At 39.9% G+C, this 25,506-nt stretch overlaps 1 protein-coding gene across 1 annotated transcript in view; it reads right to left on the reverse strand.

Annotated features, from left to right (window-relative positions):
- gramd4a (GRAM domain containing 4a) overlaps positions 1-25,506 on the reverse strand; it is a 38,937-nt gene that overhangs the window by 2,010 nt on the left and 11,421 nt on the right. The window contains exons 4-18 of the mRNA XM_079454535.1: positions 11,249-11,369; positions 9,270-9,331; positions 7,869-8,004; positions 7,398-7,423; positions 7,205-7,296; positions 6,787-6,878; positions 6,295-6,343; positions 6,125-6,196; positions 5,229-5,272; positions 5,031-5,140; positions 4,566-4,720; positions 1,871-2,015; positions 1,686-1,779; positions 311-401; positions 109-177 (exon numbers count right to left, since the gene is read on the reverse strand). Of these exons, the coding sequence (XP_079310661.1) occupies positions 109-177; positions 311-401; positions 1,686-1,779; positions 1,871-2,015; positions 4,566-4,720; positions 5,031-5,140; positions 5,229-5,272; positions 6,125-6,196; positions 6,295-6,343; positions 6,787-6,878; positions 7,205-7,296; positions 7,398-7,423; positions 7,869-8,004; positions 9,270-9,331; positions 11,249-11,369 (1,358 nt within the window). The remainder of the gene's footprint in view (positions 1-108; positions 178-310; positions 402-1,685; positions 1,780-1,870; positions 2,016-4,565; positions 4,721-5,030; positions 5,141-5,228; positions 5,273-6,124; positions 6,197-6,294; positions 6,344-6,786; positions 6,879-7,204; positions 7,297-7,397; positions 7,424-7,868; positions 8,005-9,269; positions 9,332-11,248; positions 11,370-25,506) is intronic.

Consider the following 25,506-nt stretch of genomic DNA (forward strand, 5'->3'; position numbering starts at 1 on the left):
ATTTCATAATAAAATTGGTATAGAAAAAGAATTGTGGAACTATGACCGTATCATTTACAGATTCATCTAAAACTACACAGCGTTACTTTAAGCACGATGTGGGATTACCTTCTGTGTTGATGGCGTGGCAATAGAGATGCCCATTCCAGATCCAGGCAAAACTGACAAAACCTTGTACTATGGAAAAAGTAAAGGAAGACTTGTAGCAATGCTGATCTGTATATTGTTATGAATACGCGTCACAAAATAAGCTCGAAGTATTGAACAGTTTCTCTAACAAACATATTGTTTCACTGTGATTTAGAGATACCTTCTGGATATCTGTGATGTCCACCAGTTTTATGACTTTGTTCTTCTTTGAAGAACCTGATCTTGAGCTGGAACTCTCAAAACACAGGTAGCTGATGGATAGAGAACCATATATTGTCATTGCTTGGATCAATGTGGACGCTCCACAGGCGCTTCATGTGTTCTGATATTAAACTATTGTATGATATTATGATGATATGAACCTAAGGTTGGTTTGCATAACCAAATTTATTTCTTCAAGACTGGTCATAACTTCTTCAAGTCAGGTACATAAAAGGTAGATTGGTCTTCTTGACATATGAAAGTAAGACCTAACTTACCTAAGTTAGTAGTCCTAACTAATTGCTAGTCTGTGAAAATAGCTGTTAAAGGAATCATATGAGACGGCTAAATTAAATATGTTTACACGCTTTAAGGTTCATACGAGCATGTTCGTATCTCCTCTTTGCCCCGCCTCTCTGAAAAGTGCAGATTTTTTACAAACCTCATCGCTCTGAAAAGCGAGGTGTGCTATGATTGGCCAGTTGACAAGTGTGTAGCGATTGGTCGAATACTGCAAGTGTGTGACGGAAATGTAACGCCTCTTACTATATTTGGAACATCAGATTCCAAAGCAATTGTACTGACAGGTACGCCCACCTTAGGTGCGTATACATTTTGGTGGTCTTAGTCAAATCATACCACTGATGTAGATTTGTGGGGGTGTGGTTACACGAGGCGTTTCAAACCGGTCTAGGTGAGCATTCGCTTTTAGATAGAATGCATCTTTTGTTCATTTTTGCAATTATACATGTCTAATACATGCATGGGCAACTTGTAACACACCAATGACACAGAAAAACACGTACAGTATTGGCGCCATATGACCCCTTTAAGACGCGCTGCGTCCGAAATCGCTTCCATACTATATAGCAGGCGAAAATGAGTATGAATCATGAATAGTATGTCCGAAACCTCACTATGCAACAGTAGACGAGAAATACCCGGATGGTCTACTACTTCCGCCGACATTCTTGAGTGTGGATCGGCTATACACTTCTCTATCCCACAATGTCTTATTTAAAAAGTAAATCAAATGAATTTCTTGTGACTGTCTTTATCAACGCTCACGTGTAGGTTGTTGTTAATACTTCATAGGTCAGAGCATACGGCTAATATGATCATAAAACATGGCGGACGCAGTATTTACGAAATGCACTCCCACTCACACTATATAGAACGGCCGATGGGTAGGAACTAATTCAAATTCAGTACGTACTGTCACAGTATGCGATTTCGGACGCAGCGACAATCTTAACTTGGCAGCTATGTTTCTGCAACTGGTCTAAGTTTTGCACTGCTCAGCCATCAGATGCTAAATACACAACGTTTCTTACTTCTCAGTGACATAGAGCATCCCGTTGCGGATGTAGTCAGTTGGCATCTTCCTGTCTCTATTTATCAGACAGCATCTCCATCCATTCTCACATACTAGAAGAAAGAACATCCAAACAAAACCATATCATTACCATTCCTCCACTATTACAATGGTGAAATGTTGCTGGTCAGATAGAGTCCTCACCGGTCAGAGGTCTTTCATTCTCGAGCAGGTTAAAGATCTCATGAAATGCTCCTTTCTTTGTGCCGTGTGAACGGCTGCTCTCCTCTTCTCGGGTCACTCCGGCCGGGACGGTGGCTAAACTACTTCTCGATACAACTGGCTGGATCTGAACACAATTTTAACAGTAAACATGAAATACGTCTCGCTACAAGTAATGAATAACAAAAGATCAAGCATTGAATTAAAACGATGTTGAAATAATGACTGCAATGCATCTGAGAATCAATATTTTCACCCAAGCATGTACTGTATGCGTATATAAAACACATGTATCCCTTTAACACAGCCAATCTTGAACCATTCAGCACATTTCCACCTAAACAAAGCAAATAAAAAAGCAGCTATAGTCTTAAAACAGAAACTGCTAATATCAGGCTGGGAAACGTCCTTACGAAGTATGTCTAAAAACAGCAACGATTTTCTATCAATTTTATAAAGACCATAGGCCCTATTTTCACCATCTAAGCACATGGTTTAAAGCGCACAGCGCAGGTGCACTCAGGGCGTGTCCAAATCCACTTTCTAGTTTAACGGCGAGAAGAAACGGTCGGCGCACCCGGGCACATGGTCGTAATTGGTTGTCCCGATTCTCTTATTGAGTATTTTTTTTGGCGTAACGTCCAATAAACCAATCAGAGTGTCATCTTCCATTCCCGTTAAGAGCCAGTTGCGCTCGCGCCATGGCGGATTCGCTCGTGCGAGAGGTTAAAGCGTGTAAGCAGACCATCTACAGTACAAGTCGGGTTTTTATCTTTATGGCCACAATAATTATCTTTTACATTGTAATTCATTTTTATAAATATTTTGGTATTATTGTGTGCTTCTGCGCGTCCCTCTTTGTGTAATAAGCAGAATGTACGAGCGCTGTGCACCCGTCTATAGGCGCATATTCCTAACGCGCTCTTTTATAAGATAAATAACTGAAGTCTATTCGAAGTTCCTCAAAATAGCAACGCGTCAATAATGCGCCTGAGCACACCTCTTTTTTAGACCAACACGCCCATGGGCACGAATGCATTTGCTTTTTAAACAACACTGGGCAGGACGGGAAAATGAGATCTGCGTCGGGCTGAAAGTAGCAAAAACACTTGCGCTGCGTCTTTCGCCGCATTGCGCCGGTTGCACAATAGGGCCCTATGAATCTGTCATGCGTATACTGTAAATATTTCTTCACATTTTAAATAACCTTTTACCTGAAGTTAAATCAAAGCCAACCAACATTTTAATATAGAGAGTCTAAATTAATTTAATTTGATTTATTAAAATAAATTAAGAGAGTAAATCAAACATGTTTATTTCACTTGGTGGGAAGTCATAGCGTAATAGTTTTTTCCACTATACCACAAAGGGAAACAAAAACAAAGGCAAAATATTAAGTTCATCCAAAGTTAATGTGGGATAATGTGAATTCCATTTGTAATAGTTCAGAAGAAGCACAAACTACAGCTGTGGCAGATTCTAGATTCAGCAATACAGTTATTCTACAGTATCACGTCGTCTATACACACACAAACACACATACTAATTAAAAAGTCTGTGAAAATGGGTCTAAAATGGCATCCGTCTGCTTTAGTTGTACATTGCTGATACTGAAACAATGCTCACGATAAATAGGCTAAAACGTTTTTTCTATCAAAAATACAATTGATATATTTATTCATTCATTTGTAGCCAATTACGATCCATTTGTCCACAGACAAGAGTCATGTCACAGGGTGTATCTATTGCATATTCACGCACCAAACACACAGATAAAGAAAGAAAGGTAAGCTGTTGGTAGCCTATCACACACACGTTGTCAATAGCACACCAGAATCCCTACCTTCTCACACCCAGACAGCTGAGAGAAAGAGACAACAGATTATGGGCAACATTCACACACCTGCGTACACACAAATCTTGAATAAATGCTTTGCATATGTATATATAACATAGAAGTGTTCATTTGAAAGGTTCATTTTAGTGCAGTTTGAAAAGATCCTTTTAAAAAGTCACAGTTGACCTAAAACTCCTCCAACAGCAGTGGCACATAAAGTGACATTTCAATTTCAGTGTGTTCTTACCGTGCGTTCACACCAGACGCGAATGAAGCCTTAAGCGCCAGTAATTTACATGTTAAGTCAATGCAAAGACGCGATAGACCTACTCACGGTGCGATTCGCGTGAATGAGGCGGCCCGAATTGAGAGAAAAAAATCGGAACTTTAGCGATAAATCGCGCTGCGTTAACCAATCAGGAGCTTGATCTAGTAGGGCCGTGATTATGACATAGCGAGCGGAGGCAGAAATCTGAAACAACAATGATGGACCCAGACACGGTGCCGAACGAGTCTACGTCATTCTTCAGACTTCCCTCTCAACAAAATCAATGTCAGCCAATACTGGAGCCGCCTGGCAGAAGCCCCTCCCATGAAGCGAATTCGCATCTATAATGAAGCAAATTTCACGCGCGAATGATGCGAGTCAACTCAAAATGTTCAAGCGTCGAACTACACGCGAATAGCACAACTTACCGCGTTTGTTGTGAACACTCTTTTAGGCTTCAAAACCATCATTTTGCAGCGACACTTTTGGCCATTTTTGGAGCCACAATCCCCATTCACTTTAAATTACAAACAAATCTGCCTTTGAGGCTGGTGTGAGTCTCTTTGTCTTACCCGTCGTAACACAGTAGCATTGCTCCTTTCTTTTAGCTGAGGGTCGGTGGGCAGGCTGTTCCACATGATGTACGGGGTGTCGTATTTGTCTCTTAGTTTCGGGCAGCTCTTAAACAAAAAGTCTATAATAAAGAACTTGATGCCTGCGTAAAGCCCTGTCGGAGAAAGTACGTACAAACACAATAAAACCTCTCAAATGGGTCAATAAAGCGTGGGTGTCTTGTGTCAATGCATACACACAGTGACTTAACTACGCCTCTGTCATGACAAACATGTTTTCAAATATTAGCAGATATTTTAAGCTGGTCTAACTTTCCCAAGAAGGAAAACGTGTCATTAAAATGCAAATATTATGAAGCGAAGGTTCATTAAGTATTATAAGTATTAATAGTGCTGGCAGTGTGTAAGTCAGTAAGTACTGCACGAAGTGTTTATGTGCATGTGATTATGGGTAATAATTCTTACCTATCATGAAGCCCATTAGCTTGTAGGGCAGGACGCAGGAGGAGATGAAGGCCACCCACAGAGCAACGTACAACTTCTGAGTAATCTCAGGCTGAACCCACATAAACAGACTGACACACACAGCAACATTCATTCAATTTCCCAGTGTATGAAACGTACACATAAAAAGAAATGTCTTAAGTCTTAAGAGCTACTTACTTTTTGATTTTCTCCAAAACATCGGACATCTTTCCAAATAGATTCTACAGAAACATACGTTTGAAATAAAGTAAATGAACGCGAAAGGTTTTTCATTACGGAGACGCCTTTGAACGTTCAATGGCATAAACATAATAAATAGCATGAAATGTTAAAGAAGGTTGCGTGGCAAACTTGCTCCATGCACAGCATTTATGACATGGTTGTTGACCACAGAACTTGTTTTAAACAAGAAAGTAAAGTAAGCAAAGTAAATCAAACCATATTGAAGAGAAAGTTCACCCAAAAATGAAACCTCTGTCATCGTGTACACAACCTTCTTACAAACCTCTATTCATTCCTCTGTTCTGCTGAACACAATGTAAGATATTTGGAAGAATGTCAGCGGGACGAGAGGCGCGAGGGAATGGAGCGAAGCCGGTGACGCGAGTGCACCGGTCTCGCATCTCTCACGGAGGAGCTCCGGAGGCATAAAAGAGGAGCGACAACAGGTAAGGGGAGAGAGGACCAGGCCTGGATTACAAGCATATGTGATGTGTTGTTATGTTTGTGTGGGGCGCTTTAAGTTTGTTTTTGTTATATTAAAAGCTTGTGTTACGTTCGCTGGATCCCGCCTCCTTCCTTCCTTCCTTCCTTCCGTGGAACTTTGCTACAGTCAGTAACCAAACAGATCTCATTCACGTCACTCATTTACTGCCATAGTAGGGAAAATACCTCGGGAGTCAATGGTGGATGAGATCAGTTTGGTTACGGACGTTCTAATAAATATCTTACTTTGTGTTTGGCAGAACAAAGACATTGGTTTGTAACAACTCGAGTAAATGATGACTGAATGTTCATTTTTGGGTGAACTGTCCCTTTTAGTTATAGGCTTAATGAATACATAAAGCTGGCACCTGTGCTTTTTGTGCAACATCCAGAACTAACTGAAACTTTTCAGACACAGTCAAGTCTTCCTTGGGAGGTTCCTGGAAATCACGAGAGAAAAACGATAAAGAAGTATTCAAAAAAACGCAACCCTTGAGGTCACGTACCTGTACTTTCTCTTAGGAAAAAAATATCCCACCACAGGTTCTTTAACTTCAGGCACGATGCTCCACTGAATTCTCCAGCCTCTTTAGAAAAACACACAAAAAAGATTTCAAGGAAGATACCTACAAACAGAATGATCATTTATCAAATAATATAGTGCTTAGAATCAACCTGAGGATAAGTAAATGATGACAGATGACTGTCCCTTTAATAACATATTCTTTATATGGCTGCTGTCCTTCTGAAACCTTGTATCTCCATATTTTGCGATTTCTTTTCCCCATAAATCATTATTATTAGTCACCCTTTAGGTCTGTCCTTATGTAACCAATAATACGTATTCAACTTTGACAACGCCGTATTGAAATCATTTCAAAAGTACAGTAGACATCCGAGCAAATGTGGACGTTCGAGTATCAGAAGGACAGAAATGATATCAAGAATGCTGGTTAAAAACGCACATGTATTCAAATGTACTGTACAGTATGTTCAAATGCACTCCTTCTGTTAGATTTGGCTGTCTCACCTGGCGATGAGGTAATTCAGAGACAACCTTAGAATGGCTAAAAATAGAAACAAAGGAATGGCCCAGCCATGCCATGCTGCATTCATATAGATCTGCGACAAAAGACACAAGAATCACATTCCTGTCATAAAACTAACATTGAAAAGTAACTTTATCCAAGGTAAAGTGGTTTTCAGTGCTGCAAACAAACACAAGATAATGAAGTAAGCCAAGGTCATTTTCCTTTGTGTAGCTTATCCTGTGGCTAAGTGATGAGAGCATGCCGCTAGCAACGCCAAGGTCATGGGTTCGACCCCAGGGATTGCACATGCTCAGAAACAAATGCAATGTGTTTAAAAGTGTCTGCCAAATTTGTAAATGTACAGAAAAAAAGGACAGAAATTCAGGTTTAAGATGGAAAACTGATGTAACCGCTCACAATGAAAGCAATTGCTGACGTGTAGACAGAATTCCAGTTGGATAAGGCGGAAAGATTTCGTAGGAAATTTGTCACCGGTCTGGCGCCCCGTTCTAGAAAGAAAGTGTGAAAAGTACAAACGATTAGTCTCAAAGCCTGCTTAAAAAACTAGGTGCCACGACCTTTAAGGAAAATTTTAATAGACAAGGCTTACTTAGTCGTCGCATATTTTCTGTTAATCTGTTATAAAGAAAAAATCATTTTCCATGTTAAAGGGACAGTCAAACACATGCAAAAATCGGACTTTTACATTTTGTACGCTTTACATATGTGAGTGTTGCTTGTCTGTGCAAAACTGAATGATTGGTGTTGTGTAAGTGATGCTGAGGTTGCAAAGTGTCAATATACAGTCCCTCTTAATAAGAATGAAAAATGCATACAATGCATAAGCAAATACAAATCCTTTAAAACGCACTATACAGTATTTTTACAGCAGTTTGCTGCATACAAAGTCAGTAACTGATCTGTAGGTCAATATAGTGTTGACCACAGGGGGGCAACATCTGAGGATTTCAGTTCTATTAATGACGCGACATTCGGTTTACAAGGGTTCTTTCAAACATGCATGTTTATACCATTTCCAAAGAGAACAACAAACCGTGACAGCGTGAGCTTTGTAACTGACCTTTTAGCACTTAGCGGCTCCTCGGCCTCAACCGTGTTCTCCTCAGGCTGAAACCGAAAATCTTCAATATAAACCCCAAACCGATCATATAGCCAGTTCTGCAGCCGATAACAAACCGTCTCTTTCTGCTGCTTGTCTACAGAGAACAGACAGACTGAAAGACTTACAGTGTTTCTCAATTGCTAAAACACTAAACCCTTTTCCCGTATCACTTACGAAACTATATCTATTTCTACAGAGGGCTTTTCAACTGGATGCAATGGAAAGACCCCATGAGTACATGTACATGGATGAAGCTGGGTTTAATATCACCAAAAGGAGAAGAAGGAGAGGCCGTAACCTGATTGGCCATCGGGCCATTGTTGGTGTTACTGGGCAGCGTGGTGTCAATGTCACATTATGTGCTGCCATCAGCAATCATGGGGTTGTCCACCCTCATGCCAACCTGGGGCCCTACAACACTCACCAGCTCCTCAAATGCGGTTTATTTTTGTTTTGCAACATGCATTTAGCCTACGGTGAACAATAAACATTTATTTCTCCACGATTTGACAACGTAGTTCAGTTTTGAGCACAGATTAAACCGTTTCGAGGTGAAAGTTTGCTTTTGCAACAAGAGTCTGAGGATTTGTGAATGTAGCTTGAAAATTGGGTTTTGTGTTCACGGTAAGGAAAGCAGCTTTTAAGAAATGTGTCTTAACAATCGAGAAAAACTGTAAGATAGAAATCTATAAACCTGAGTGTGAGAGAGAGAGAGAGAGAGAGAGTTGTGTGTTCTAATTTCCTGCCTCAAACAAGAGATGTTGGCCTACATTGTCTACAAATTTAGACAAGTGCCTAAAATAACAACTGATGCTTCCTGAAACAGTAACCAAAACCATAAATCGGCTTTAATATGTCAATATAGGGCTTGAAGGCCACACTAAATGCAAAGACTGTAAACAAAACAGGAAGTAAACTTTGAAAATGTTGATTTATTGTTTGAGAGATTTTAGATGTGTACTTGTATTCAACTGTGCAAACAGATGGATTCCGTATAAGGTAGAATCTAAAATAAAAAGAAAGCCGTAGATGATCGATTTGCGCTGTTCTACGTAATAACGAGACGAATCCTTTAGGGTCTCATAGCAGATTTCAGTGTCACTTGTCTACTGAACAGTTTTTTGACTTTTCATGTGCATCCAAAAGCCCAAAGCAGACCCTTACTGTACATCAGCACATACTGAATTTGCAAAAGCAAAACTCCAGCTCTATGCTCACACATAGCATCGTACTGGGGATTTACTAGTAATGTTACAACCTCCAGTACTGACTTGCTGGTCATTTTCAAAAGATTGTGTTCACACATCATTTACCAGTTGAGACTGTATGCGTATAAAGGACTATTGTGTTTTAGGTTACCTGTGCCGTTAGCTGCAGGTGCTTGCTGTTTGCGTGGAGGTTGAGGCGGGGAATCTTCGCATCTGCATCAGGAAGCAAAAACGACATGACGTTTAATTTCATATTAGGCAAAGTAGATTCATTCAACATAAATGAACTGCATAACAGCATGTTAGGTTTCTAATTTGTGGGACTTTTTCTAAACCTGTTGGAGAATGACCCATCCGAGATAAGATAACGTACAAGTCTGAGGTCATAATAGTGTCTATAAGTTCACCCTCGACATGTATTCGTAGGGTTATATATAGAAACTCCCTCAGCGGACCGCAGTTGAACCCGTACATGTGTTGTCCATAAAAAGTAAATCGATTAGATGGCATTGTTAGGTCAGTGGAAAGAACGCTCTGTGCTGGCACATCCCTGAATCTGTCCGTATAGACATTGACCCCAGAGAGTCATGAGAGGTGGGCTATGTCAGCTATTTTTAGAGGCTTATCGTGCGCTGTGGGCAGCCCTGCTTTCACAGACAGATAAAACGCCGGACAAGAGACGAAAAACACGGCCAACACACTTTCAAGAATTTCTAATGCATTCGCTCCAAATTCCTATGGTTATATAAACATGTGTGTTGTAGCATTTTAAAGAGGCTGTCTGTAAGAATGGCTTCTTTGTAATTGCTACTGCAGGTGATGTGCGGAGGAATTTTCTTTACGCGAGTTGTGATTCGGCTCATCTGCGCGGTCCTATGACACGTGTGGCTTGTGACAGCGAACCGGCAAAATCTTCACTGTACATCAGTAGCGCATAATAAACATAACTGTTTACATGGCAGATGATATGACACAAAACAAATAAGAACATAAACAGACCCAAATTGCGCGAAACTGCTGTTTTGTTATTTCTCATGGAAATTCCCGTGAAGCGAACCGGACAGAAGATCACAAAACCTACTCAAATGCTGACAGGTATGGCCGTATATCATTCTACACCATATAACTATATATACATAAACTACACGCAAAGCCTTTCCATCATGTCTGGGATATAAATCCGTAAATCTGAGTAAAATAAAATCACAGGCTTGACTTATCCTGTGCATGTGCTCCACATGAAACACAGATGTGGGGAGATCATTTCTAAATCCCACGAGGTCCGCAGATAATACTTATCCCATGCACAAAGGGCTTAAGTTACATTTATCGATGAAAATAACAAAGAGAGAAAGAACAACCGATGAAACGGTGTACCAGTCTGTAACACAACAAGTGCGCTGTGGTTTTTGTGTTATCTATTGAAATCTTAACAGGTAAGACATATTAATAAGAATGAATAAATCCATGTCTGCCAATATTAATTCTTATTTTCGCACTCGAGGCTAGCAGTCGGGTCTTCTTCGTTCTGTTCACGAATGTGACGCAATGAAGCATAGACGAAAGACACCAAATAAGGATTTCCGGAAAATTACAAACCATCATTACAAGCTATCCGTGGGTGATTCCAGCAAGTGTAGTGACACAGTTTTAAACACGTTCATGTACTTGCTCAATAATTGGTTTTAGTTCAAGTGTAAAAGAGTTGCAAGAGTTGTCACATGGACCATTAAAGCCAATGTAAAGGATTTAACTTTTGTAATCTCACTGATTTCTCTTTGAAACTTAATATAATCGATTATGACCTGATTGGATGGTGAAAAATGGTTCCAGTATGACAGGTTGGACGAAAACATCTTATGGATCTTGAAAAGAAAAGATTTGGAGAGCAGTGTTGCACATTTTGATGTTCATTTGCATTTTAATTTTGGCTTTTTTAAAGAAGAATGTGCATCAAAGAATCATGAAAACAATAAGGAAAATGTATTTAATAAGTTGAGGTTAATTTCATGTACACTGAAAGCATGTACAATGGGACACTGCACATGCAATGTATCGGTCACGGTTCTGTATGTGCATTGGTTAACATACTCACGTAGAGTATGTTTCTGTCCCAGGCAGTTTGCTCACCTGGCCTTCAGGACTTCACTCATCTTCTGTTCCAGGTCAAGTCTTCTGCTGCGCTCCCTCTCCAGCTCCTGTTTAATGGTCTCCACATTGGTTTCCTCTCGTAGCTTCCGCAATTCTTCCTCTGAAAGAACAAAACATGCAAATGACTAGAGGCTTTCATAAACATGTTGCGCAAGGAAATTAAAACCAATTATTAAGACACACCTGATGCATAAGTATGATGTCTAAATCCAACCTGGATATAAAAGTGCCAAAGGAAAATTAATACAATTTCCACCCCTGTTAATAAATTGAGTTTTATGGAATTACTACTGTATGTTTTTTAGACATCTATCATGGTAATACCAAGGTTTTGTTGATTTACCCTGGAAAACTGTGTGAATAGACAAGACTAGACTAGACTAGTTATTTCATAAAATCTTGGCTATTCCCAAATTTGTAATGCCATTAAATTGTGAGCAACAGCAATACCTGTGCCTGGACCTCAGAGAGATGGCCATTAGTGCTTTTGTCAAACGAAATGGATGCTGTCAACTGTACACTCTGTACTATTTCACTATGCATTTGGTTAATTAATCTTGATCACAAAACGTTGGTGTGCATTGAATCAAATCCTCATATCAATTCTTGCACAAATGAAACTTCTCATGTGATATGTACAGTATATATGAGATACCGTGAGTCCCATGTTCTGCTGAATAATTTCGTTTGCCGAACGATCGGTGCATCCCTACCATGTAGTAAGTAGATTTGCCTAGTCAAACTTTATCTATTGACAAAGTTTGCACCTCTTTGCATTATATCCTCAGCAAGAAACCCACTTAGACAGAAACAGACTGTCTGACCAACATGTAAAGCGAACAACCACTGGGTATTTACACTTGGCCAAATTATTTTTTTTACTGATGGGATTGCTGTGTAATCGACAAGACCAAGTGTAAATGCAGCATGCAGCCTACATGCATTTGAGATGAACAGGACAAGATGCATCTCCACTAGGCATGGACAGAATACCGGTTTAAAACAGGGCTTCAAAACCACAAAAAAATGATGTGATACCGTATGAGCTGTGTTTACAGATTTCAGTAAATCATACAGGTTACTACGTCACTAAAGGCGGAACCAAGGGTAACGCGGGTATGACGCCATTGACAGGCAACTGCACTAAATATCGAACACTGGCCTAGTGGTTTTTGGTTATTTTACTGCTTAATTGTTACAAACTGCCCCTTTAAATCATGTAATTCGATGTTTGATTATCATGGCTAATATATATGGCAAACCTTTTTTATTTCATTTTAATTTTAAGACGCTTGCCAACTCAAGTATTTTAACTCTCAAGCAGTTCTTTAATTCTGTAAAGAATAACTTGAGTATTTTTACTCTGGAGTGAGACTCAAGTAGTTCATTCTTTCTTGAAAAATACTTGAGTACTTCTTCATTTCTTTGAGAAGTACTCAAGTCTTTTTCTCGTTTCTTTGAGAAGTACTCAAGTCTTTTTCTCGTTTCTTTAAGAAGTACTCGAGTCTTTTTCTCGTTTCTTTAAGAAGTACTCGAGTCTTTTTCTCGTTTCTTTAAGAAGTACTCGAGTCTTTTTCTCGTTTCTTTAAGAAGTACTCGAGTCTTTTTCTCGTTTCTTTAAGAAGCACTCAAGTCTTTTTCTCGTTTCTTTAAGAAGTACTCGAGTCTTTTTCTCGTTTCTTTAAGAAGTACTCGAGTCTTTTTCTCGTTTCTTTAAGAAGTACTCGAGTCTTTTTCTCGTTTCTTTAAGAAGTACTCGAGTCTTTTTCTCGTTTCTTTAAGAAGTACTCGAGTCTTTTTCTCGTTTCTTTAAGAAGTACTCAAGTCTTTTTCTCGTTTCTTTAAGAAGTACTCAAGTCTTTTTCTCGTTTCTTTAAGAAGTACTCAAGTCTTTTTCTCGTTTCTTTAAGAAGCACTCAAGTCTTTTTCTCGTTTCTTTAAGAAGCACTCAAGTCTTTTTCTCGTTTCTTTAAGAAGCACTCAAGTCTTTTTCTCGTTTCTTTAAGAAGCACTCAAGTCTTTTTCTCGTTTCTTTAAGAAGTACTCAAGTCTTTTTCTCGTTTCTTTAAGAAGTACTCAAGTCTTTTTCTCGTTTCTTTAAGAAGTACTCGAGTCTTTTTCTCGTTTCTTTAAGAAGTACTCGAGTCTTTTTCTCGTTTCTTTAAGAAGTACTCAAGTCTTTTTCTCGTTTCTTTAAGAAGCACTCAAGTCTTTTTCTCGTTTCTTTAAGAAGCACTCAAGTCTTTTTCTCGTTTCTTTAAGAAGTACTCAAGTCTTTTTCTCGTTTCTTTAAGAAGTACTCGAGTCTTTTTCTCGTTTCTTTAAGAAGTACTCGAGTCTTTTTCTCGTTTCTTTAAGAAGCACTCAAGTCTTTTTCTCGTTTCTTTAAGAAGTACTCGAGTCTTTTTCTCGTTTCTTTAAGAAGTACTCGAGTCTTTTTCTCGTTTCTTTAAGAAGTACTCGAGTCTTTTTCTCGTTTCTTTAAGAAGTACTCGAGTCTTTTTCTCGTTTCTTTAAGAAGTACTCGAGTCTTTTTCTCGTTTCTTTAAGAAGTACTCAAGTCTTTTTCTCGTTTCTTTAAGAAGTACTCAAGTCTTTTTCTCGTTTCTTTAAGAAGTACTCAAGTCTTTTTCTCGTTTCTTTAAGAAGCACTCAAGTCTTTTTCTCGTTTCTTTAAGAAGCACTCAAGTCTTTTTCTCGTTTCTTTAAGAAGCACTCAAGTCTTTTTCTCGTTTCTTTAAGAAGCACTCAAGTCTTTTTCTCGTTTCTTTAAGAAGTACTCAAGTCTTTTTCTCGTTTCTTTAAGAAGTACTCAAGTCTTTTTCTCGTTTCTTTAAGAAGTACTCAAGTCTTTTTCTCGTTTCTTTAAGAAGTACTCAAGTCTTTTTCTCGTTTCTTTAAGAAGTACTCAAGTCTTTTTCTCGTTTCTTTAAGAAGCACTCAAGTCTTTTTCTCGTTTCTTTAAGAAGCACTCAAGTCTTTTTCTCGTTTCTTTAAGAAGCACTCAAGTCTTTTTCTCGTTTCTTTAAGAAGCACTCAAGTCTTTTTCTCGTTTCTTTAAGAAGTACTCAAGTCTTTTTCTCGTTTCTTTAAGAAGTACTCAAGTCTTTTTCTCGTTTCTTTAAGAAGTACTCAAGTCTTTTTCTCGTTTCTTTAAGAAGTACTCAAGTCTTTTTCTCGTTTCTTTAAGAAGTACTCTAATCTTTTTTCGTTTCTTTAAGAAGTACTCAAGTCTTTTTCTCGTTTCTTTAAGAAGTACTCTAATCTTTTTCGTTTCTTTAAGAAGTACTCAAGTCTTTTTCTCGTTTCTTTAAGAAGTACTCAAGTCTTTTTCTCGTTTCTTTAAGAAGTACTCAAGTCTTTTTCTCGTTTCTTTAAGAAGTACTCAAGTCTTTTTCTCGTTTCTTTAAGAAGTACTCTAATCTTTTTTCGTTTCTTTAAGAAGTACTCAAGTCTTTTTCTCGTTTCTTTAAGAAGTACTCTAATCTTTTTCGTTTCTTTAAGAAGTACTCTAATCTTTTTCGTTTCTTTAAGAAGTACACAAGTATTCCTTTATCTTCAGGCCGGAACATCTAGAATCCTTTTCCTCGGGATTCCTTCGTTGGACGGGGCCTAAGCAAAGAGCTTTAATATATCTTTCATTATAGATATTTTGTCCTGAGTCTTTCTGGTAGAACTAGTGACCCGGATATGACAAGTTATGGTTACTTTAGGCTGTTGACCTTAAAAAGCTTAAGTGGGCTCTTACTAAGCATGGCAGTGATTCATGTAAACCTATTAAGAAAACAGCAGCGATGAATGAACCCAGCTGGGACAAATGAACAGATATCTGCAATCATGCCCCCATGTCCAACATTGTAAATTCCTCTATTACTTTCTCTCTGCCAGTGTAAAAGTAATTTACCAGTGTCCTTGCTTGCTGTCCTCATAGGCCTACTGTATATGCATTACGGGAATAAAGCTATGGTCATGACCTTCTTATACTGCTGTCACAATGTTCCATGATAATACTAGCCAGTGTGTGGGGATGCTAAAGAAAGATTTATGAATCGGATGACAGAGGAGATCAGTGAGAGGACAAAATGTTTCAGAATTATGAAGTCAGGGACGCCACAAAGTTTAGGAGCAGTACACACCAAAAGATAGTTGTGACCTTAAGATTCAATTGATTGTTTATATTTTGTGTAGTTTTCCAAGGATCGCAGACAAAGTCATACTCTTAGCCACAAGAAATATGAGAAATGGTTAAGAGGGATAACATGAGAAGAACAGGGACATCTTTTGAAATAGTTGTGAGCATTTTTACTGTGTATTGTGAGAATTTCCTATAGATCTTTAATCATACTAATAAAACATTATTTAATTCAAAGGCATTTGTTTGACAGACTGACAGATCTTTAAGTTAAATACAGGTGTAAATGGGGTGTGAAATGTTTTGCGCTAGTAGACTTTCTACCACTTCCAGAAGAAGTCGAAAAGGCATTCGACCGGACTGTGTGTGGTGCACTAGCCGGACAGGATTTTAACAAAATGCTTTATTAATAAATTCAAAAAAATCCCACGATGGGGAAAAACACGAGAACTGAAACAGGAACACAAAAAAAAACAAGGAGGACAAAACAAACAAGGTACGAGAATTAAATAATAAGTCCGACTGGAGAACAGGAAACAGGAACAAGGTAAACAGGCAACAACGTAATCCACAAGGCGAGACGAGGAAGGCAAACAAGGTACAGTTTACAATCCACCTACATGTGACCAAGGGCACTAAGACAAGATATAGTGACGGGCAGGTGACTAGACTCAAAAATGAATGGGAACTAGCGGGGAGATCGTGGGACAGGTGAGAGGGATGACAAACTAATGGGACGCTAACCAGGAAACAAGGGGGCGGGGCCAAAACATGTGACACACAGAGAGAGCACGGCATGACAAAACCAAAACAATGCCATGCCCTTTCTCCACATAAAAACACATGGGTCTGACATGATCCTGCCACATGACTCAAAAATCAAGACAAGGAGAGGCAGGATCATGACACTTCTGAACACCATTAAGCCTAAAAACCTAAAGCAATGTTTAATTTGTTCAGTTTTTTAAAATTATGTGCTATAGTTTGTCATTTTTTGTTCTTTTACTGACTGCATGGAGCGCAAAAACAGCACTGGCAACCCCTGATAACGGAAGCAACCCGAAAGATAAAGATACCCGGAAAAAAAGATTCGTATTTAAGTAAAAATTGGAATCACTGCCTGGGCCAGTTGAAAAATCCTTAGTGTTGAGCTCTCTAGATACAACAATACACTCGTTTATTAGCTAGTTAACCTTATTTGTTTAGCAGCTAGATTAAATAGAAGATTTGCATATTAGTTAAAAGTTGCATAGTTCAGGGAAGTAAAATAGTTCAGGGACGGATAATAGTATCTGACACAACCCTACAGTATTTGGTCATACCAAAGTATGTTTATAAGTAGGGGTGTAATGGTACGCGTATTCGTATCGAACCGCCGCGAGCTGCGTTATCACGGGAACATGTCAGCTGAAGATAATGAGGAAATTACATCGCAGTCACACCCATTTCCAAGTGCATTTCAAACGTCTAAATAATGGCACACACATGCCCTGTTCACTCCAAAGTCTAAACTCCAAGGGCTCTGCCCTTCGAAGGGAGTAGGCATAGGAATGAAGACTATATTTGGAATGCTACCCGTGATGGTTCGGTACGAATACACGTACCGTCACACAAGTATATCAAACTTTTGTGTTGTGTTGGCCCTACTCACTGACCTTGACTCATCTCTGTCTATCATTAATAAACCTGCATCATTGTGGTCCCTGCTTCAAAAAAAATCCTAGATCCCCCACTGGTTTGATGCATTTAATCGTTTTTGTATTTGCATTTTACCTGACAATTTCTCTGTATTAGTTATTATATAGAACCTTACATTAATGCATCACATTTTGGTACATAATAGAATATCTTTATCGTAATTTCCCAGCGAAATTCTAGCTCCAAAGTACACCAAAGTAGATTAACAAACAGTATAATGCATAATACGTACAGAAACAAATATGTACAGTACGGAAATGTCTAAGTATATAGTTATACGATTACGTTCTTTACATTACAATCAGTACAAAAAATACAAATGAATATATCCACAGTGTTACGTTTATTCTTTAGCATTCGCTAATGCTACCGCTTTCACCAATAAACCATACGTTCTACAGTAGCTGACGTGCTGTGGCTCGATCACATCTGCACTCTTAAAGTGATGACAACAAACTCTAGTACCAGTTAATGTTTAAATCCTTACGTGTAATAAAGTAAATCCATGCTTGGAACATGTAAAGGTATAAGTGAATATGACCCGGAAGAGTTTTAGCACCCCGAGATTTAACCGGAAATCCTTTTTTTTCTGTGCTGACGCTCTACGCAGATCTGACGCCCTTTCCCGTTTTCACAACTCTGCTTTCATTTGGGATTCTGCATTCATTAACACGTTGAAACCTGTACGTACGAATCTAGACAAAACGGGCTTTCTGACATAATCTTGTGTGTTTTCGTTCATTCATGAACCGAACAAAATGCATCGCATGTGTTAACGTTGACAGCGCTAATTAATAACAATGCACTGTAAATAAAGAACCAGATATTAGTTAAAGATAATTTAGCGATGGGAACTTACTGAGTTTGAGGTTGCCATTGATGTAATCTGTGGCTTCATCATGGAAGAAGTCCATGTCGTCTGTTTGGTCAAATGTATCAAGACGGCATACCTTGTTATGTTACAGTAGGACTTTGTCCGCAATGACGTTTCTTAAAGCTCCAAAAGAAGGTTTCGCTTTACTTCCAGGTGCCCCAAAAACAGCATACAAGCTTGCTTGCTCTCTTAACATACAGTACTTGTGAACTACTCCAAATGACAGGAAATGCACAGGAGAATCTAGAAGTGTGACCATTATTGTCAACTAAAACCCCCATGACCAGAACCATCAAATGCACCTAAATGGACTGGACCTGAACCCTCCTAGTGGATTAAGCACCAAGAGAAAAGTACTGTTCCCTACTTATTTGAGTGAAACAAAGGCTCTATTCACTCGTGAAAGCCATTGATCCATTATATGGGCTCTTTGTTCACATTCTGTAAGGTATTTCCACAAAACTGAGCAACATGTTGTTTTAAACGAAGAACAATCAAATCCATTTTACAATATACTGACGTGTAACATAACACAATCATGTAGTTCTGTCTAGACTCTTGCATGACTCGGGTTCAGTGATGTCACAAGCCACACTGGTGTTGTAACGGAGAAAATCGAATTTGACCATTCTGAATTTGCATATCCAAAGACCTTTGAAGGTGTTTAATAAAATAAGCCACTACAGTAATCACAATATGTGCATAGCTGCACCTTTCGTGAACCATTTACCATTGTGTTCAAGAAAAATCCTGTTACAGTGTAATTGTATTTCATTTATTGTACAATAAAACCCATAAAGACAAATTCTGTAAAAACGTTCCAGTCCCTACATCGATACTCAAAACAATGTGATACGACTTTATATAATATCAGTGCCGCTATGCTCTATAAAGACACGTACGTCATTCAGAGTGTAAGTAGAATAAATGAAGAGGACAATTTCCTCTGCTGTTCCAGATCAGCATCCTGTAAGCCACTTCCTGTCTCATATCTCATCTATCAAAGGGCAAAAATCAGTGACAATTTCCTGCAGATCAAAGCAAGAATACCCAGTGCTACCAATTCAAAACAAAATCAACAACCGAATTCATACTTTGCTAACTAGATGAATATAAGCTAAATCTGTCAGTATTGTTCTTCCATACTGTAGCTGACTTCAGATGCCGTTTTCATGCCATCAAATATTCATGCGAATGCTTCAAGATTTAAGCAAAATATAATCCTAGAACGGACTTATTCATTTCCAAACATAGTGAGCCCTTAGATGCTATTGTTTCTAGGTTTGAGATGTGGCTGGTGTAATACCGTTCTGTAATGTTTGCTGCATTTCACAGCTCTCGTTCCCCTGAGAGGAAACATAAGCCACAGTCTCTGAGTCAGCGGTGGCTTTTCAGAGCAACGATTTACTCCTGACTGAATGCCCTGGTCGCATGGTAACCTGACAGAGGAGGAGAGTGTGGGTGTAGTAGAGAATGCGTCTCAGCATTTAGGAGCGATACAGTTTGAAGGGTATTAGGTGAATTAATATCAGAACCTTGTTTTTGTATATAGCTGCAACCCGGAACTATGCTGGCTCTACTGGGGGGGATTTTTATATATATATATATATATACTTTTTTATTGTTTTAATTGTCAGCTGGAAGTTCTAGAGGGCCCAAAATATCTGGGCGGGGGGGACAATGACCCACCTAGAACCGGCCCTTGGCTGCGACCCTGGCTGGACTAGGTCAGTCAGGACACTGGGTATCAGGTGTTATTTGTCACCACAACGTCATTGTAGTTTGCAGCGCAGTTTAGCAGATATACTGAGTGTTTAAAGGTGTAGGTCATTTTCATATATAACTCTCTTTTAACTGCCCAGTTTTCGTTGCCTTCTTTGTGTTTGTCTATTTTCTGGGTAAAGTGATTTGAATCAATGCTGGCCCACTCACTGGCCTAATTCTGTCCTGCACTTTCACTAATGTTTTATAAGCTGTCAAAGCTCCTGCCAGCGGCCCTACTGTCACACTAATGAGTCAGCTTTACAATGTGAGGACAAATCTTACTTTAATACGGAAGCTTTATACCTAAGAGTTTGTGAAGAGACTGATATCTCTAAAGAAAATCTGAGTTATGTCCATCTGTGTTATGGCTCAGTCATGCTTGACTCTAAATATTATTGATTTAAAGTTCTTAACGTAGGTTCGGGAGGAGCCTAAACATTTAGTCCTGTCAATCATCGTTAAGAGCGTATATAAGAAGCAGTCTCCATGCCGCCCAAGCGCTAGTTCTTCTGTCATCCCGCCTCCTCCCCAGGTCCTCCAACCTAGCTCTTATTCATCCTATGTGCAGTTCTATAACGGGGGGAGGTCATTACATCATGGCATGACCTTTTCTGGTGGAGCAAACACTGAAAACAGAACTACTACACAATCCTATTTTGTAAAAAAATGTTTTTAAATAGCACAAACAACAAGAACAGCGCAAGCAGGTCTGCTTCATGATGTACGGATAAGAGAACAACGCTATGGTATGTGATATAATATTTGGTTGCTGCCCATATACGCAGGTGTCTCACATGCTAACCTAGCAGCCAAAATGTCAGAGTGTTCAAGAGGTTGCAGAGCCATTGCCAAGTCGTCTCTTAAGTGAATGGTCTACAATTACGGTTATGTGTTCAGCTAAATTGATTTTGCTGTAGGTTTTACGCCTTTAAATTCAATTGTGGTAGCATTTTGTCATTGCAATACAACTGAGGAAATCTGGTATTTATCAAAAAAAGACATTTTCAGCGGCGCTTCCCTTTAAAACAGCAGAAAGATGCAGAAATGTCTAAAGAACATTCCATGATTTAACAAAATGAAAATAATAGCAAGTACATTCCTATAATGCCTGAAGCCTGATTTACATGATGAAACATGATGTCTACTGTGTTTTCCTGCAGGGAGAGTATGGGGATATAAGTCTAGCAGGAAAGAGAATAGCTCTTTTTAAAGCCGTGTCGTGTTAAGCACAGGGAATGAGAGTAAATAATAGAGGACAAGGAAACCCCAGCTGATGATGCGTGTCTTCACAGGGAACTATTATGTAATTCTTATATACCCACAGAAATACCAAACCTTTGTGAGAATAATTTCAAATTCAACGTTCATCTCGATTGGATGAAATGGTTCGCACCTTATATTGCGTAAGTAGAAACATTTTTATCAAAGTTTTTGTCGTGTTTGGTGTATCTGGCTGGGGAACTTCTCATCTCTTAATCTCACTACTTAACCCAGACTGACATACAATGACACCGTGACCACACGCACACGCGCACACACGCACACACACACGCACACGACACAGACACACAGACACACAGAGACACAGACGACACAGACGACACAGACGACACAGAGACACACACACGCAGACACACACAGACACAGACACGCAGACGTAGACACAGACACACAGACGCACAGACAGACACACACACACAGACACACACAGACACAGACACAGACACGCAGACACACACACAGACACACACACACAGACACACAGAGACACAGACGACACAGACACACACACACAGACACACACAGACACAGACACGCAGACACACACACAGACACACACACACAGACACACAGAGACACAGACGACACAGACACACACACACAGACACACACAGACGCAGACACAGACACACAGACGCACAGACAGACACACACACACAGACACACACAGACACGCAGACGCAGACACAGACACACAGACAGACACAGACACACAGAGACACAGAGGACGCAGACACACACAGACACAGACACGCAGACGCAGACGCAGACACAGACACACAGACGCACAGACAGACACACACACACAGACACACAGAGACACAGAGGACACAGACACAGACGACACAGACACACACACAGACACACACAGACACGCAGACACACACACAGACAGACACACACAGACACACAGAGACACAGACGACACAGACACACACACACAGACACACACAGACACACACACAGACACACACAGACACACACAGACACACACAGACACAGACACACACACGCAGACACACACACAGACACACACACACAGACACACAGAGACACAGACGACACAGACACACACAGACACAGACACGCAGACACAGACACACAGACGCACAGACAGACACACACACACAGACACACACAGACACAGACACGCAGACACAGACACACAGACGCACAGACACACAGACAGACACACACACAGACACACAGAGACACACACAGACACAGACGACACAGACACACAGACAGACACAGACACAGACACACAGAGACACAGACACAGACGACACAGAGACACACAGACACACAGACACAGATGACACAGACACACAGACAGACACACACACAGACACACAGAGACACAGACACAGACACAAGACGACACAGAGACACACAGACACAGACACAGACACAGACGACACAGACACAGACGACACAGAGACAGACACACAGACGCACAGACAGACACACACACACAGACACAGACACGCAGACGCAGACACAGACACACAGACAGACACAGACACACAGACGCACAGACAGACACACACACAGACACACAGAGACACAGAGACAGACGACACAGACACACACACAGACACACAGACACACAGAGACACAGACACAGACGACACAGAGACACACAGACACAGACACAGACGACACAGACACACAGACACAGACGACACAGAGACAGACACACAGACGCACAGACAGACACACACACACAGACACGCAGACGCAGACACAGACACACAGACAGACACAGACACACAGACGCACAGACAGACACACACACAGACACACAGAGACACAGAGACAGACGACACAGACACACACACAGACACACAGAGACACAGACACAGACGACACAGAGACACACAGACACAGACACAGACACAGACGACACAGACACACAGACACAGACGACACAGAGACAGACACACAGACGCACAGACAGACACACACACACAGACACGCAGACGCAGACACAGACACACAGACAGACACAGACACACAGACGCACAGACAGACACACACACAGACACACAGAGACACAGAGACAGACGACACAGACACACACACAGACACACAGAGACACAGACACAGACGACACAGAGACACACAGACACAGACACAGACACAGACGACACAGACACACAGACACAGACGACACAGAGACAGACACACAGACGCACAGACAGACACACACACACAGACACGCAGACGCAGACACAGACACACAGACAGACACAGACACACAGACGCACAGACAGACACACACACAGACACACAGAGACACAGAGACAGACGACACACACACAGACACACAGACACACAGAGACACAGACACAGACGACACAGACACAGAGACACAGAGACACACAGACACACACAGACACACACACAGACACACACGCACACGTGACCTATAAATACGTTTTACAGTCATATTATCAAGATTTTTGTAACAAAGAGAGAGGTAAAAAACTAGAGGTTTTAAATAAGGTATCTCTTTTTTCCATATCGGACATCCTACGTCAAACAAGGTTAACAACGATTTCTCTTAGTTTGAGAAAAACAATACCGATGACCAGTGTAACAGAAAATGCCTGTGATGTCATCACAGGTGACTTGCGATGACTCTTAATACAATGTTAAATAGGTCCGACCTTTAAAGATGTGAACACACAGGATAAACACACTCCGAGTCACACGGGGGAACCGATGCTAGCAATCGGGCTCCACAAGTTCTTCAAAACGTTCACGTACCACAGATGAAAAAAACAGAAGGACCATTGTGTGTTATATAAAGGGAGCGTGTTCCTGTAGCTCAACTGGATCTCCACGAGAGACAGATACAGAGGTTTGTGTAAGATAAAACCTTCTACCATGTGCGTGAAACGTCTCTATTCAGACATTATTATTTAAAGAGCACAAACGAAAACAAGCCCAGAATCCGTGACCTGTCTTTCAGATGTGCTGTATCACCGTCTCTCGGCCGGTCTGTGGATGATGATCTTGTGGTGTGTGTGACCGTGGCGGGGTTGAATAACAATCAAGTTTAATTGAGCCAATACCTAATGACCTTAAGTTCTCAAATCACACTGAGTCAGTCCTTCATGATGCATACAAAGATTACATCCACTTGAAGGGATGGTCCCGTCATTATTCATGTCATTCCAAACCTGTATGAATAACTTTCTTTTGTGGAGCACAACTGAAGATATTCTGACAAATGTTTGAGAAATGTAGTTTTGAGTCCATGCAGTGGAAGACGGCTATTATCCACATTCTTCTAAATATCTTCTATTGTGCTCCACAAAAGAAAGTTATTCATACAGGTTTGGAATGACATGACGGTGAATAAATGACAGAACTATCCCTTCAAGTGGATGTAATCTTTGTATGCATCACAGCTAGGTCATTGGCACAATTCAACTTGATTGTTATTCAACCCTCCAAAGGGAGTTTTAATATGGAAAGAACAACCAGACACAAAAGAGAAACTGTTATTACTAGGGATATAACAATATTTTCGATATTATGTTAACCCAATAGCCAATTGTCTCAGTATTATCGTGGTCACATGACTGTCTGAAAAGTTAGGTCTTCTGGGCCTAACATAGAGAATGTTATAAATAATTATAGATGTTACCTTTGGCCATGTTTTGCCTTTTTAAAAGGGGGTTTTAGCTCATTTGACGCATCTCATACTATAACTTCACCTCGAAGCAAGAGCTATGATTAGAGGATAAAGAAAAGAGGCATTCAATAAATCATAATTTGTCATTTAAACTATTGCAATAACTATCTTGCCGTGGACTTTATACTGAAGTATTATCGTACAGTGAGATTTTGATATTATTACTAGGGATGAACCTTTATGTACATTTAAGCCGATAACGATAACTTGTGATTCATTGGTACCCGATAACCGATATATTGGTCGATATACCGTATCTAACTATTAATATAACATTTCCTGGACAACTGCTTTTATATGAAAACATGGACTGCAGAAATCAAGGTTACTGTGAGTTTTCTTTTTCCCCCTGAAAATCATGTACCAAGCCTACTTTACACTAGTTAAAGATTATTTAACCTTCAAACTTTTCTGGTCTATTTTTTATTCAACAAACAAATAAAAGATGTTCTTCCCGAGCAACCCAGAAAAATTTTCTTAATAGCCACAACGGGTCTCAAGACAGAAAGCATTCAGACAGCAGTCCGATGCCTTTCTTCCTATAATTGACATATTCATAAATATTCGTATCTACATACAGTACCTACTTCTACAGTGTTTTGCTAATAGCAGTAAGTGAATGATCATGACCGAAAGACAGTACTGTACTTTATTTTAACTTTGAGTAGCTGAAGAAGTATAACCGGAGGAAATGATTCATGATTTATCGGCTATAGTAAATCGACCTACATTTTATTATCAGCCGATAGAATTAGAAAAATTACCATTTATCGGCCGATACC

The sequence above is a fragment of the Barbatula barbatula genome, assembly GCF_947034865.1.
Source record: "Barbatula barbatula genome assembly, chromosome: 4".
Lineage (NCBI taxonomy): Eukaryota > Metazoa > Chordata > Actinopteri > Cypriniformes > Nemacheilidae > Barbatula > Barbatula barbatula.